Source organism: Abramis brama (assembly GCF_963993115.1).
Source record: "Abramis brama genome assembly, chromosome: 16".
Classification (NCBI taxonomy): Eukaryota; Metazoa; Chordata; class Actinopteri; order Cypriniformes; family Leuciscidae; genus Abramis; species Abramis brama.
The window spans coordinates 5,829,348-5,843,645 of NC_139978.1; the positions used below are offsets into that span (position 1 = coordinate 5,829,348).

Sequence of the window (14,298 nt, forward strand, 5' to 3'; positions counted from 1 at the left end):
CAGATATTGAGGCCATTGGAATGATAAAATAATACAGCCTATGGGAATTGTAAAGAATTAAAAAAAATAGTTCATGCAATGTATTATATTAATGTTTCTGACTGATGATATTTACACTTTATCATGCATTCCCTGTGATTTAAACCTGTGACCTTGGCGTTGTTTTAGTAAATGTGAATTCATACCATTTTAAAATATTACATTCACAGTCATGGAAACGTTAGAAATATGGGGGAATTTAACATTTTTATTTTTCAGACCAGAAAAGTCAAATGCATAAATTGATTAATTAAAATGGGACATAATTCAATCCAAACAACTCCTGAATATTAATTTTCCTTTTTTTTTAACTAGCTAGAAATGATTCTTTGTGAGAGCAATTCGTGATTTTAAGGAGATCCCTGCATAAGGAAATGCTTCAAACTATACTAAAAAAATGCAGGGTTGTTTTAACCCAAATTTGGGTCAAATATAGACAAACTCAACCATTGGGTTAAAACTGTAATTTAAAAATGTAACCAAATGGCTGGGTTTTGTCTATATTTGACTCAAATTTGGGTTAAAACAACCCTGCATGTTTTAGTGTAGTATATTCGAGGCATTGATTAACTCGTTCTGAAAGCGTTTGAGTGCTCATGTTGACTGGTGTCGTTGTGGACGTGATGCACAGGACTCGTGTGTCTCAGCGTCCCCCGGGACGGCCCGTACCTGAGCTCTTAAAGTGGCCAGTTAGAGCATCAAAAGAGAAGATTGCATGGTTAATGCCAGGGAAAGGTGTGAGATTTCTCGTCGGGTCATGGCGGGGGGGCTCTTTATGGACCCCACAGCCGTCTGATCCCGGCCCAGAGAGCCTGTGTATTGGCAGCTGTTAAACTATTGAGTGACGATACGTCCACACACACACACACACACATGCAGCAAATGGCAGAGGCGATGGCTAACACCTCCTGACTTCAGTCTGCCATACGGGATGATGGACCCAGGTTTAAAGTTTGACGTTTCTCGTCAGCATTTCCTGTTCTTTTGAATTGAAAAACCCTCGGAGAACGAAACATCTCTGGGATTTATCATCATAATAAAACTCTTTTTTGTTGAGAAAAGAGCAGTGTGTTGGTCTTGGCCATGACTTTGTGACTTCCTCCAGGTCGTCACTGTCACCCCGTCCGTCCTGAAAAGCACCAGCCAAACTGGTTTGAGATCAGCTGCTGGAGCAAAGCCATCGGTCCCAGCGTGAGTCTCAGCGGGACACTCTTGATCCCTGTGGGGTCTACAGTAGGAAACGTTTAGATACGACACGTACGTTTCCTCTACAGAGCCGCCATGTGTTTCCAGTTACACATTAATGATGTTTTAACCTGATCAAAGATCATTTTATGACGCGTTTCACAGATTCAGAGGGTTAGAGAAAAGTCAATGAGGGAAAGTTTGCATATGAGATTCTGGAAAGCTAAAGAGTATTTAGTCTCACGTGGCTTTTAAATGATGAAAAGGGTGGAGGAGAAAGAGCATGTAATACAGAAATGACTCCTCGCACAATCTTTGAGAAATGGCATTGCTAACTCAACGGTTCTTATCATAATTAACCCCATCTAATGTGTGTGTTTGAGAGTGTATAAGCACCTCGCAGGTGTTAATAAGCCGCGAGTCCGTGAGGCTGGTGTCCGATTCAACGACTGACTCGTTTCAGGCATTAGCGCTTCACACATGAGAACAGCCAGATCTCCTGAGGAACGCGTGCATCTCCGCACACAGGGAAAAAACAAGCATGAAGATCCACCCTAATCCTATTAAATTGATTTCATATGAATAAGCCACCATTCGCCAAAATATTTTTATATAACACAAAAAATAGTTTTTTTCTCTATTTCTACTTTCAGATAACTCTAGTTTTTGGGCCTCAAAGGAAAGTTTCTTTCCTCGCCTCATTAACTCATTCACATCAAAACTATACATGAACACCTTCACATTTCCTCCGACACTTTGTCAGGTTGTGATCATCTGAAGTCTGTGGTTGTGATGTTATGATCATCTTAAGTCTGTGGTTATGATGTCATGATCATCTTAAGTCTGTGGTTGTGATGTTATGATCATCTTAAGTCTGTGGTTATGATGTTATGATCATCTTAAGTCTGTGGTTGTGATGTTATGATCATCTTAAGTCTGTGGTTATGATGTTATGATCATCTTAAGTCTGTGGTTGTGATGTTATGATCATCTTAAGTCTGTGGTTGTGATGTTATGATCATCTTAAGTCTGTGGTTGTGATGTTATGATCATCTTAAGTCTGTGGTTGTGAGCCCATGAGTGCTAACAGGGATAAACAATTCAGATGAAGTGAGTTTCTATCAATGCATTTGGCAGACTCTAAAGCTATACGTTTTATCACGGTGAGTTCTCTGCCAATCAAACCCCTGACCTTGGCTTTGCCAGCACTATCCTGAGCTACACTTTTGGGGCATTTCAAAGTATCTTTTTAAAATGTACAGATTAAGTTTTCATAGCTTTTGTGTAAATTTGCTAATACACTCTCAAAAAGGTTGAAAGGGGTTCTATATAGAACTTTACTAGAGTTCTTGACTCAATTTTAAAGAACCCTTTATTCCAAAACGTTTGTATATAAGGAGAAATGTCTTCAATAATTGCATAATACTCTTATGTTTAATGGGCTATTTCATTTTTTTTTTCCTAGTGATTAAGTATGCTTGTGAGCTGCTTGATTCATAAAATGTAATTACAATTAAAAATAAGTTAGTCGACAGATTAAATCCATTAAATGATCCCATGATGGAACCCCTAAATGGTTCTAAATATGAAGCGCCTGACGGAACCTTTAAGATTCTATATCCTTTTCTTGTAATAGTGTAGAATCAACTCTTTAATCACAATTTTCTCAATGTCAGTGTTCTGACTGACTGAGAAAAAGTGTTGTATTTACTTTGAAACAGTTTTCACAAAGAAGTTGCTAGTAAATTTCACAAATAATTAGAAGATAAAGAAACGGCAAGCAACATGTTGAATCACATGTGAACAAGATTGAACTGCAAAACATCTTTGTACAACTTTGCTGTAAAATCATTTTGCAGATGTTAAACTGAACTGTCCTGAAACATGTACCTGGATTTGTCAAATGGCCAGTGCAGCTGATTTAGTTGTTTTACATTTAAATATAGGCTAGCTGTTTATGGATAGGTGAAACATCTTTGAACATATTCATTTCGATCAATGATTATGTTGTGAAGTGTTTCCTCACAAGAACAAATAGTTATATCCAAAAATAGTTTAGACTGAAATGGATGTGGCTATTCCAATTCAACCTGGAGTGTAATCTTGTAAACTCAACAAAAAAAAATTTAAAAAAAGGAAAGATTTATGATAATCTGCCATAAAATGACTTTGTACTTTGGAAGTCTAAGTGAATGGAAAGTGTGAAAGTGTGATTTTGACTTGGAAATGAAATTGTACTTGAGTAAAACACAAATGCACAAAAATAATGCAATTTAATTTATTTATTGACTACTATAATAGGTATTATACGGCTATAAGAAATCATTTTCACCCCTGTCCAACCACAATATCTAATCTAGTGTAAAAATTGCACTAAAACGACATGTTAATTGTCACGGGTGCTAATATAAGTGTGCTACTGTTGGATTGGGTTTAGGAAAAGGATACGCTAGTCCCTCAGAAATGTGTGTATAGCCTCAGCGGAGTGAGGAGAGCCACGCGTCATGTGTGAATCATACCGACCAGCTTCAGGTGAAGGAAACGAAACCTGCGATCACACCTTCATGATGGAGAGATAGCCAAATGCGTGCTCGGCTAATGTCTCTGCGGTTTTCTCCAGGTTTAGGACTCTCCATGGTAATCTCCAGAGTGGCCATGAGGTGTGAGGATTTTTTACTTGGTATAGAGGAATTTGAGTACAAATCCTTTAAGACTTCCTTATATTCTCAATCAATACATTCACAGCTATTGAGCGCTTTTAGCTCGTAGAAGAGGCAACTGCCCATTCAAGAGCAAACGTTTCAATCTGCTTTATTATATCCACTAAAAATAACAGTTCAGACACACTTTAGGTTCATTTGCTGTTGATCAATAGTGAGAAATGCACTCAAGATGAGAACAGGACTGCACTTTGTGTTTAGAGTCCTGATAAAGTGTGTTATAACACATTTATTATACATTAATCACTAATTTATAAATGTTTTCATGAACTGAAAGAAACTGAGGATTGTTATTATGTCTTGATTTATGCTGCATCTAATATAAAATAATTCAGCCATATTGTTTTAGTATATGGTTCAGTAAAGGTATGAGATGATAATGTCATGGTAATTTGATATATATCATTGCACTAAATGATTACCATATTCACATACCATAAAATGTACTTGGGTTTTCCAAAGTACTGCAAATAATATCATATGGTCATTTTTATGTCCAGGAAACCATTGTAATATCATTGGACTTTTTGGATAAATATGTTCATCAATTGTAGCTGTTAAAAAGAAATGAAACTTTTCCATTTTTCAGATTAATAAAGGTAAGAAACGACCATGCATTATAAATTATCATTGAATTGAACGTGTAAGAAAACGCGTCCACTGTTGTCCATCTCTTCCGATGGCCACATATTCACAGTATGTATTAACAATATGCAGTCAAGTATAGCAATAATTTTTGGGGTCTTTTCTGTGTGGCAGTATTTGTCCTCAAAAGCTCAGCAAATGTAGGAAATGGTGGTGATTAGGAGTCTGTTTCGCTGGAGTTCATGTTTAGCATAAGAAAGAGTTGTGCTAACAGTGCTCTGTGTCAGGGTGGAGGAACAGAACAAACTGTGGATTGTGTTTTCTGAGGGTTAAATCATCAGAACGGGTCAATTTCATCTTCCAATTCCTGTTTTGAAACATCCTGAAGGAATATGTAAAGACTTGCAAATGAAACCTCTTTTGAATCAATCCTAAAGTATCACATTTGGGTTTGGATCATATCTGGTCCTACTTAGGAAAAAAAATCAGATAACTTTCCGAATGTCTTTTTACAGTAATGGCAGCAGTTCTTGAGCCACATGATCAGAGTCACAAATTTCCCTGGAAATTGTGCAGAATCTTTAATATTTCTAACTCACTAATATAATTAGTTTTCTTATTTAACAACTTCAATTTTAAAAATCATTTTTAAATTGGAAAGAATCCCAGGTTTTCCATAAAGTCTCTTTTGGGACCTGTGCCTGTATAATATTTAAGCCATTACTTTCTCCTATTTCCCCATCACTTCCTCTATCTATTATTGATATAATTTTTTTTTTAATTAAGCCCTTTTTTTCTATCGACTTAACCAAAAAAACACACAGAAAATAAATCTTTTCGATCAAATTTACGTTCCTCCATTTGTGAACACAGTCAGTCAAGCACTCATTTCAGCGTATAGTCACAGATGCATAACAATGACTGGCGTTCATACAAGTAAACTCTCTCTATTCATGTTGCATGAAGACTGCAGATCAGTGGTGCTAACAGGCTGTGAACTACTAAAGTAGCCTCAATTCTTCTTGGACTGTTCCCTATCTATCTCTCCCTCTCTATGTATCTCTGCCGGTGTCTCTCTGCATGAATAGAAAGCCTGCTGCCTTCAGAGAGCATTTCTTCCTAATGAGATTAACCATCAAGGAACGATCATGTCTAGACACCCTGAATACGCAACCCCCTCCCTCCCACCAAACACACACACACACACACACAAGCTGTTTCTCAGGTAAAGCTCACCTGTAGATTTACCCCGGGGTTTGCTTTCTGCCATAACTCTATAATGGCTTTATGTCACGATTATATCTGCACCTTCACTGAGACAGTCAGTGACATGATTCATTTAAAATAATATAGTTTATGTTCCATGATTCATTTGGAAAATTGGTTCACTCAAACAGTTTTTGTAGCATTAAACAATAAACATACAAACATTTTTTAAAGAACTTTTCTTCAAAAGTTCCATATCGGCATCTATGGTTGCATGACCATAACCTTTAATATCCATAGAACCTTTCCATTGCACAAAAGTTCTTAAAACGTTCTTCACACTAAGAAGAACTGTTCTTTTGGGAATCCAAAATGGTTCTTCTATGGCATCACTGCAGAATACTTCAAATTCTTTCAAATAAAATCAATCCACGAAAAACAAAGCCTGAAATCGGTACCAAAAAGCATGATGCCAAGGCACAACTTTTGAAGTTCCACAGTTCTCTAAAAAACATTTTTTTTTAGAGAACCGCTTTAATTTGTATTTTAATTGATGATATCTTTGTAATACATCTTGAACATTTTAATCTCCACAGAACCATACAGCCACTCCAAGAACTGCAAATAATGGTTGTTGATGAGAAAAGTGTTTCTTGGTGCTTCAAAGAACCACTGAGAAGCTTTACTTTTAAAACTGAATGTCAATATTTGTCTCAAAACTGCTGTTGACGAAAGACCATAATCCAAACCCAAAGTTTAGGAAGGGTTAAGTTGGTCTTGTGTTTTTATGGTTTAAGACGCAGCAGATGTGTTGTGAAAGCACGGCCATCAAAACGATTGAGCTTGGAACATATGAAGAGCAAAGAAAGTTCAGAAGAACTCAAGTGACAACAATTGCATTTTAAATTATTTACCACAGTTGTAAAAATCAGGACCTGGTGTCTGTAGCATCAGTGAGAATTGGTGGATATGTGTGTGTGAATTAGCAAACACGAGTGCCGAGTGTGTCAGATTATGTTTGCGTGAGGGGGTCAATGCTGTCAATTAGACAGTGAAGTCTTTGCTCTTCCTCACATTAGCTGGATTAATGAAGAGAGTTTTGTGCTTGATTTGCCATCCTGTATTCTTTGGGCCTGTACGTATTTGTTTAAAAGTCCTTTAGCAGTTCATAAAGACATGTTTCCTCTGCTTGTCCCCTTCCTGTTGGGACTCTATCAAGGCTCTGCTAACTCTCTTTGATTCTGCACATCAGCCAATAGGATCATGACATTGACTCATCACCGTGTCACTTCAAAGGCAGGGAATGGGGGTTCAAGCCCCGCCCACATCCAGAACCCACTTAAAGGTGTGGGACGCCTCCTCTGCATCTGTGGCAGAAGGAACAGACAGACACAACGCACTGAAGCTCTTCATCCTTGGACTTAACAAACATTGGATTTAACTCAAGCCCTTTAAGTTCTTATGGAGAACTTGTGTTTTAACTGAAACGTCTAGGTATTGCTCATTTATCTCCTTTTCTTCAGGAGGACGTCTTTTGAGAAGCCTAAATAATGCAGGCTATCAGAGGTGAGTGTTTGTCTTAAGCCCAATTCCCCTACAGTGCTCTTACTCTTACTCTTCATTGTTAATTCCTCTTTTTGGACTTGGTTCTGCACGATTGAATTTTCTCTGGGACTTCTTCCGTGGGATGCCATTGACAAACCATCTCAAATATTTCGTCTTTCCTCAGACCTCAAGCACAATTTCAGCCTCCCTCCTCCGCCCTCCATGGCTGGAGCCGGTGATTCCTACCACCAAGGCAACATCCGAATGACTATAGAGGATCCGGATCTGTGGAGATCCTTCCATGAGATCGGCACTGAGATGATCATCACCAAACCTGGCAGGTACGTCAAAGTTCCTCAATTAAAACCAAGTTCCTCAATTAAAACTTAATCTGTCGACTCATGTTTTGGATCAACTGACCTCAATGTATGTGTGAGACCTTAATTCTTAGAATAGACATCAAGTTAAACTGTACTTTTGGATGCTTATTTTACAGGAGGATGTTTCCACACTGCAAAATCAGCTTGTCTGGATTGGTGCCGTATGCAAAGTACATCTTACTGGTGGACATGGTGCCTGAAGACGGTCTCAGATATAAGGTTAGAACCTCAAACTCATCTAGTAATTCTCTAATAAAGTTCATAGATCACATACTGAATCTCAATGTAGTGATTGCCAATTTTAAGGTCTTATCCATTTGAATGGATTAGACCCGGCTTGTCTAGACTGTTACTCCTATTGAAATGAAGAGCTGTTGAATTGGGAGTCAATCGTGAACGGCTGGAGCGTTGGGGGGACGTTGTCACATGTGTCTCCCCAGAACGTTCCCACCACTGATTGCGCTCCTCAACTTCAAAGAGCCCCAACTCTTCCTGTTTTTACAGAACCCAATGGGGGGTTTTTACCTCAACACACACTCTCGTTCACACATACTCTCGCACCCCAGCACCCCCGGCACCTTATGTCATGGCCAATGTGGAAGCTGTAGTTGCTATTCTGTGGCCTATGATTCAATGAAATGCTTGTTTTTCCGTAGTGGAACAAGGACAAGTGGGAAGTCGCAGGGAAGGCTGAGCCTCAGCCGCCCTATAGGACGTACCTACACCCGGATTCGCCAGCGCCCGGCAGCCACTGGATGAAACAGTCCGTGTCTTTCCTCAAACTCAAGCTTACCAACAATGCCCTGGACCAGCATGGACATGTAAGTGTCCCACTCTGAATCTTACATTTGTTCAACAGTAATTTGACTTTGAGTTAAACCCATGCCTCTTCTTTTGATTCAGATTATCCTTCACTCCATGCACCGCTACCACCCACGCTTCCATATCGTCCAGGCTGATGATTTGTACAGTGTGCGCTGGAGCGTCTTCCAGACCTTTACCTTCCCCGAGACCACCTTCACTGCGGTCACAGCATACCAGAACACAAAGGTAATCTTAAATATACTTAAAAACACATTGATTGGCCGCTATTCTGAATATTGGGGAGAACATGTCCCCCTCATTGTTAAGCATCTACAGTAGTCAACATTTGAAGTGGATCAAAAAAGTTCATCAACGTTGTCCTCAGACAAGAACGGGTATTGTTCAGAATTCATGTTTAACTTTGATGAAAGGTTTTGATCCACTTCAAATGTTGACTACTGTATATGTTTTTATGCACATATTTTGAGGTTGAATAGATAATGGTATTTTTTTATTTTTTTACTGGAGTTAATTAGAACTTTCTCTCACAGATTACAAAGCTGAAAATCGACCACAATCCATTTGCCAAAGGATTCAGAGATGAGGGTACAAATTCTAAAAGGTAATATCATCTTGAGGTTATGTTTTATTTTCATCACAGGTTGCTCTTAAAATAGATTTTTCTATTCCAACAACTTTCTAAAATGCAGAAAACAATTCATCATTAAATATTAACTCATGAATTATAGCTGATATGAGACTTGAATAACCAAAACGAATGCGTTAATGTAAAATATTTTTAAAATGTTCAGTAAATTGGTTTAAATTGTTAGCCATTTTAATTAATTGAACTTTCCTTTCACAGACGAGCAAATAGAAGTCTGGCTGATCCTGAGAGAGTTGCAAAGAAAATGTCAAAAGACTCTGAACATGGAAGCCCACGAGGTAATTGTCTTCACCTTTAAGTTTATGTCTCTCTTTATTGTTCAGATCTGGGTTAACGAGTATGAATAGTTTCAGTACGAATTCTCAAGTAGTTGTTGTGTTTGTAATTGATTCAAGTCTCCTTGATGCTTATCTCCTCAGATATCCAACAGTCCTCATGTGAAGGTCTGGATGATGAACACGTGTCCCGTAAGGAGTTGGAGGTGAAGGCCGAGCGGTACTCCCCATGGGGGGGTGCGTGCGACCGGGACAACAGCCACGCTCTCCGCGCCGAGTCCCCGCTGGGCTCGGACCCTCGAGACATGTACAGCTCTGAACAGCTCGTCCCTGGACAGAGCACGTACCAGCCGTACAGGTACCAGCACTGACCTCATACAAGACCTTATTTTGCTATGTTCTGCCTTGTCAAGTCAAGTCACCTTCATTTATATGGCGCTTTTAACAATATAGAGTGTTTCAAAGCAGCTTTACAGTGATAATAGGAAATTAAAGTAACATTGTTTTGGCTTTACAGCAGCTCTAGAATAAAGTTATTGTCCAGCTAAAGTTAGTTTTGATTGATTCACTTCTGTTTCAAAGATCATTAGTTATTAACTTAGGGGCCGCTTACACGACACCGTTTTAACTGAAATCAGAAAACTTTTAATGTGTTCTGGCCGTTCATTTGCAAGACAGTGTTTGGTGGCTCGAGAACGCAAACTTTGAAACAGGTTCCTAGGCTAAAGTTTTGAAAAACATTATCATCTCCATGTAAACTTCAAAAACGTGAATTTGTGAAAACTGTGACAGCGTGCACATGCATATTACGTGTTTAGTCTATAGGTATGCACGTTTGAATATATATGTGCGCAGGCGCGTAGTCTTTACAAATTGACCTCGCCAAATTACTTGTGTGGCCTAGATAATACAGAATTTTTAGTCGTTTCCGCGGATCCATGCGAACTGGAATAATTTTGATATCTGTACAGAGGTAAAGGGATGATGGCCTTCACAGGGGAGAGACTAGTTGACACTTCAGGGCAACCAATCATCGACGAGATGTAAATTACGTCGTGAGATTAGTTTGACCTTCTACTGCTGTTGGAGAGATATTGAATTATTGTCAAAATAATTCCGGTTCGCATGGACACGCGGAAGCGATAAAAAATTATAATTCTGTATTATGAATTTTTAAGGCCAGACAGGTTGAGGTCAATTTGTAGAGAAATACTACACATATATATTCAAATACGCATACCTATAGACTACACATGCATGTGCATGCCATTGGCGTTTTCACATGTTTGCGTTATTGAAGTTTGCGCGGAGATGATAACTTTTTTTTTTTTTTCACAATTATTCAACGCCTGCACCTTAGAACCTATTTCAAGGTTTGCGTTCTTGAGCCACCAAACATTGTTTTGTGCAAATGAGCAGGTCGGAGCGCGTTGAGGGTTTTCAGTTAAAACGGTGTCGTGTAACCGCTAAGTTAATAACTTTGTTAATAAATCTTTGCAACGGAAGTGAATCAATCAAAACTAACTTTAGCTGGACAATAACTTTATTCTAGAGCTGCTGTAAAGCCAAAACAATCTCTGTTACTTTAATTTCCTATTATCACTGTAAAGCTGCTTTGAAACAATCTATATTGGTAAAAGCACTATATAAATGAAAGTGACTTGACTTAAAAGCCACCAGCCGCTAATAGTTCTGCCTTGTCAATGTCTCAGTGCTAAAATTGGGTCTTTTCCACAGATTTCACGAATATGGCAAGTCCCCCTCTCCGTCCTCCAGTGCTGGCAGTGTGAGTGGATGCGGGAGCACCGGCCGCTCCAGCCTCGAGTCCCGCGTGCCGGATGTTGCCACCGTGCCCGATCACGAATCCTCCAGCAAACCCTCCGCCCCGGAGTTCGGTCTCCCCCCCACCTGCCCCCCACATCCCTCCGCGGGACACCAGGACTACACAGGGGTCCTGAACATGGCCATAGCCCAGACCAAGCCTGGCATTCTGGGCCACCATCCTCTCTACACCCCCTACAGCACAGAACAGTCTCTGGGACAGTGGAGCGGGGCAGCGTCCGCTCAATACCCCCCTCCTCCACCCCCCCATCATCACCTACCCAGCGAATACAGCACCCAGGCCGTCCATCACGGGTACCATCATGGAAATGTAGGGGACTGGAGCCAATACCCATTGTTCTCTTACTCGTGCTGGTGAACAAGAGACCGGATGCTTTCTGAAGTCTGGCTCTTCACGCCCTGACCCAGACGACGGCGCACGTCACCCGGTACCTGCGAGTACCAGATAAACTCTAGAACTGAGTGAATGTAATGAGGAAGTGGCACTAAACTGAAATGTTGTTTGTGAGTCAACTTGGATGCAAAAGTTCAAATAGAAAATAAAGAACCTGCTTCAGTTTAATTGAAGAAAAGTCTGTGTGCTGATCTGAGGGTCTTTGTATTCTTTCCGTTGTGTGAAAAGACAACGTTGCGTGTCGTTTGTGCCAAAGGATGTGCCATTAAATGCATTTCTTAAGACTTTTGATTCGTTTTGACTTGAAACCTCAAATGCCTGCGTATTGAGGACCTAGAAAGGACTTTTTTTTTTTTGGCTTTGGTTTTCTTGGCTTTGTTGTTAAGATGTCTATTTATTCTGTGTTTGCTTTTGCTGCTACTTAATATTATTTTTGTTAAAAAGAGAAATGTAGTGTAAAAAATGCTGTTTGGAAATTACAATATTGTATGTCTGAAATGCAGAATGGTCAGTAAATATCTTCAGTAAAGATGTTGTGGTCGTGGTCTTTTTCAAAGAAAGAAATAAGCAGCTAATAAGCTCATATATTGAAATGTTCATCAGGTCATAAAGAAGTTGAGTTCAAGGGGAAGTGAAGTAGACAAACATCTGCTGTGAGAGTTCATGAGAGCACTTTGAAGGTCTGTGTGAGATCCTAATCGCAATTTGGCATAATCTCAGTAGTTCATTGGTTCATGATTGGAAAGTACAGATATATTCAAATATAAGCCAAACCAAATATCTAAGTAGTCTCATTAATAAAAGAAGCTCTTTTTAACTTTATAGAAATATATTTGCACGCAATCTTGCCAAATCACACACAAAAAACAAAAAAATCTGTTCAACAAATATCCACCAGGTATTTAATTTCAATATGTTTTGTAACAAATAGCCTAATGCCCAAGAATCTCTTTTAGAATTTTTATCTCCACATTTGCTGTTTGATGGTTCATTTCTGTCAAGTTTTTATCCCGCTTTCAGTGTAGCTTTGCATATTTTTGTTTTTCTTTCACTTTCCCCCCCTTTTGTTGGCTCTAATTGGAAGCCCACCTATCTCTGCCTGTCTACACACACATTATTTGATGTTGCATCCTTGGGACACTTAAGGTAATACCTTACATAACAAAGCATGTCATAGGCCCCTCTGTGCCCATGAAAGAGTCTTAAAAGGCGTGAAAATGGGGGGGATGTCAGAGCTGTATTCAGCACTCAATGCAGACGGGCGCTGATGGCTGCCGTCACGGATGTCAGGCGCTAATGACCGTCGTAAAGGGGGGAGGAGGTGGACCTGTGTGTTTGGATGTCCTGGGTGGGAGAATTAGCCAAGCTCAATTCATTACAGAGCTCTTAGCATCTTTTAGACAAGCTTAGCAGCTATTCGGTACTCACACAGACTACAGACACACATTACTGTGTTTGAATTTAATAAGATACTTTTGTGGCAACTAACCTCAAACGTTAACAATATCTGAAAAAGCTGATTTTAACTTCATGCTGACAATATTAATTAGAATATGCTTTGGTCTATGTTCTGTTTTATACTACTGAGTGAGACACTTTTCAAGGGTTGAAACTCATAAAAATAAGTGGCAGGAACAAAGTAAACACTGGTGCATTTTACTTACATTAAGCATGAATACGAGGGCAACAACCGGGTCTAAATCTAATTATAAAAAAAGAGAGTAAGTATAAAGTATTAAGAATTTGAAAAAATTCAGTTCGTATTGAAATATTTTAAAGTAAAATACATGTGATGGACAGGAACATTTTTCCTGGTTGGCTCTAAGAAAACATTCACATACAGTGTTTATGGTCGTCCAACAGTCATGTCTAAGATTTTTTGTTCAAAGTAGTAGTATGTGCACATCCCCAAAAACTTTATGCAGGCGCGATCAAATAAAGCACTTTCACCACAGAGTAAACGGAAATTGTTTGCCTGATGAAGACCTTCGGGTCGAAACGTTGCACATTTTTAATAAAGTGATTTTTGGAAGCAGCAGTGGCAGTAGATAGTTTTTTGTTGTTGTCATTGTTCTTTATTAGCTCACGTTACTTATAGTTAGTAGAATGTCTATAGTGGACTATCGAAATAAAGTGTTACCGAAAATCTTGTGTTTGTGTGTGTGTCTACTCTGAAGTTTGCAGTTCATATTGGCCATCAGAAATGAGGTCTAAACAGCACATGAACAGATCAGATTGCAATCCATTTGTCAGAGTTTTTTCAGAAACCACTTGTATTTCACCAATGTTAAGAAAATAAAATGTGTCACTGTATTTGTTATATGATGCATTTGCTTTATCATAGGATTTCACTGTTTATCACTGTAACAATTATACAGCATCAAATAAATGATTTTAATATGAGGTACTTCTAGTATCTGATTGATGCATTTATTTGGCATCAAGATAATATGTCAAAGATGTTTGAGGGGGAAAAAGCAACTGTTGTATGATGTATTTCATACAAACCTGACTGTTATGTGCTGGAAATACATGATACTCCCAGTGAGATTGTTGTCAGAGAGAGGAGAAATCACCCAAACAGGACGCTGAAAGGGTTTTTATGTGTAAGTGAAGTGAGCGCATGAGAGGAGTGTGCAAGACAGACAGAGAGCAT

The 14,298-nt window shown here is 39.0% G+C and overlaps 1 protein-coding gene across 1 annotated transcript; it reads left to right on the plus strand.

Moving 5' to 3' along the window:
- The first annotated feature begins 6,751 nt into the window (after positions 1 to 6,751).
- tbx16 (T-box transcription factor 16) lies at positions 6,752 to 12,168 on the plus strand. The gene is made up of 9 exons (XM_084087903.1): positions 6,752 to 7,301; positions 7,465 to 7,621; positions 7,777 to 7,879; positions 8,317 to 8,481; positions 8,564 to 8,710; positions 9,016 to 9,086; positions 9,330 to 9,409; positions 9,551 to 9,764; positions 11,144 to 12,168. The coding sequence occupies exons 1-9, from the start codon at positions 7,286 to 7,288 to the stop codon at positions 11,604 to 11,606; spliced, it is 1,416 nt and encodes a 471-aa protein (XP_083944029.1). The 5' UTR covers positions 6,752 to 7,285; the 3' UTR covers positions 11,607 to 12,168.
- Positions 12,169 to 14,298: the final 2,130 nt, after the last annotated feature.

Bases quoted from the DNA above. Each gene is read 5' to 3' on its own strand.
- tbx16 (XM_084087903.1), top strand. The intron at 8,711-9,015 runs GTAATCTTAAAT...TTTCTCTCACAG, and splicing joins CAGCATACCAGAACACAAAG to ATTACAAAGCTGAAAATCGA. The intron at 9,765-11,143 runs GTACCAGCACTG...TCTTTTCCACAG, and splicing joins AGCACGTACCAGCCGTACAG to ATTTCACGAATATGGCAAGT.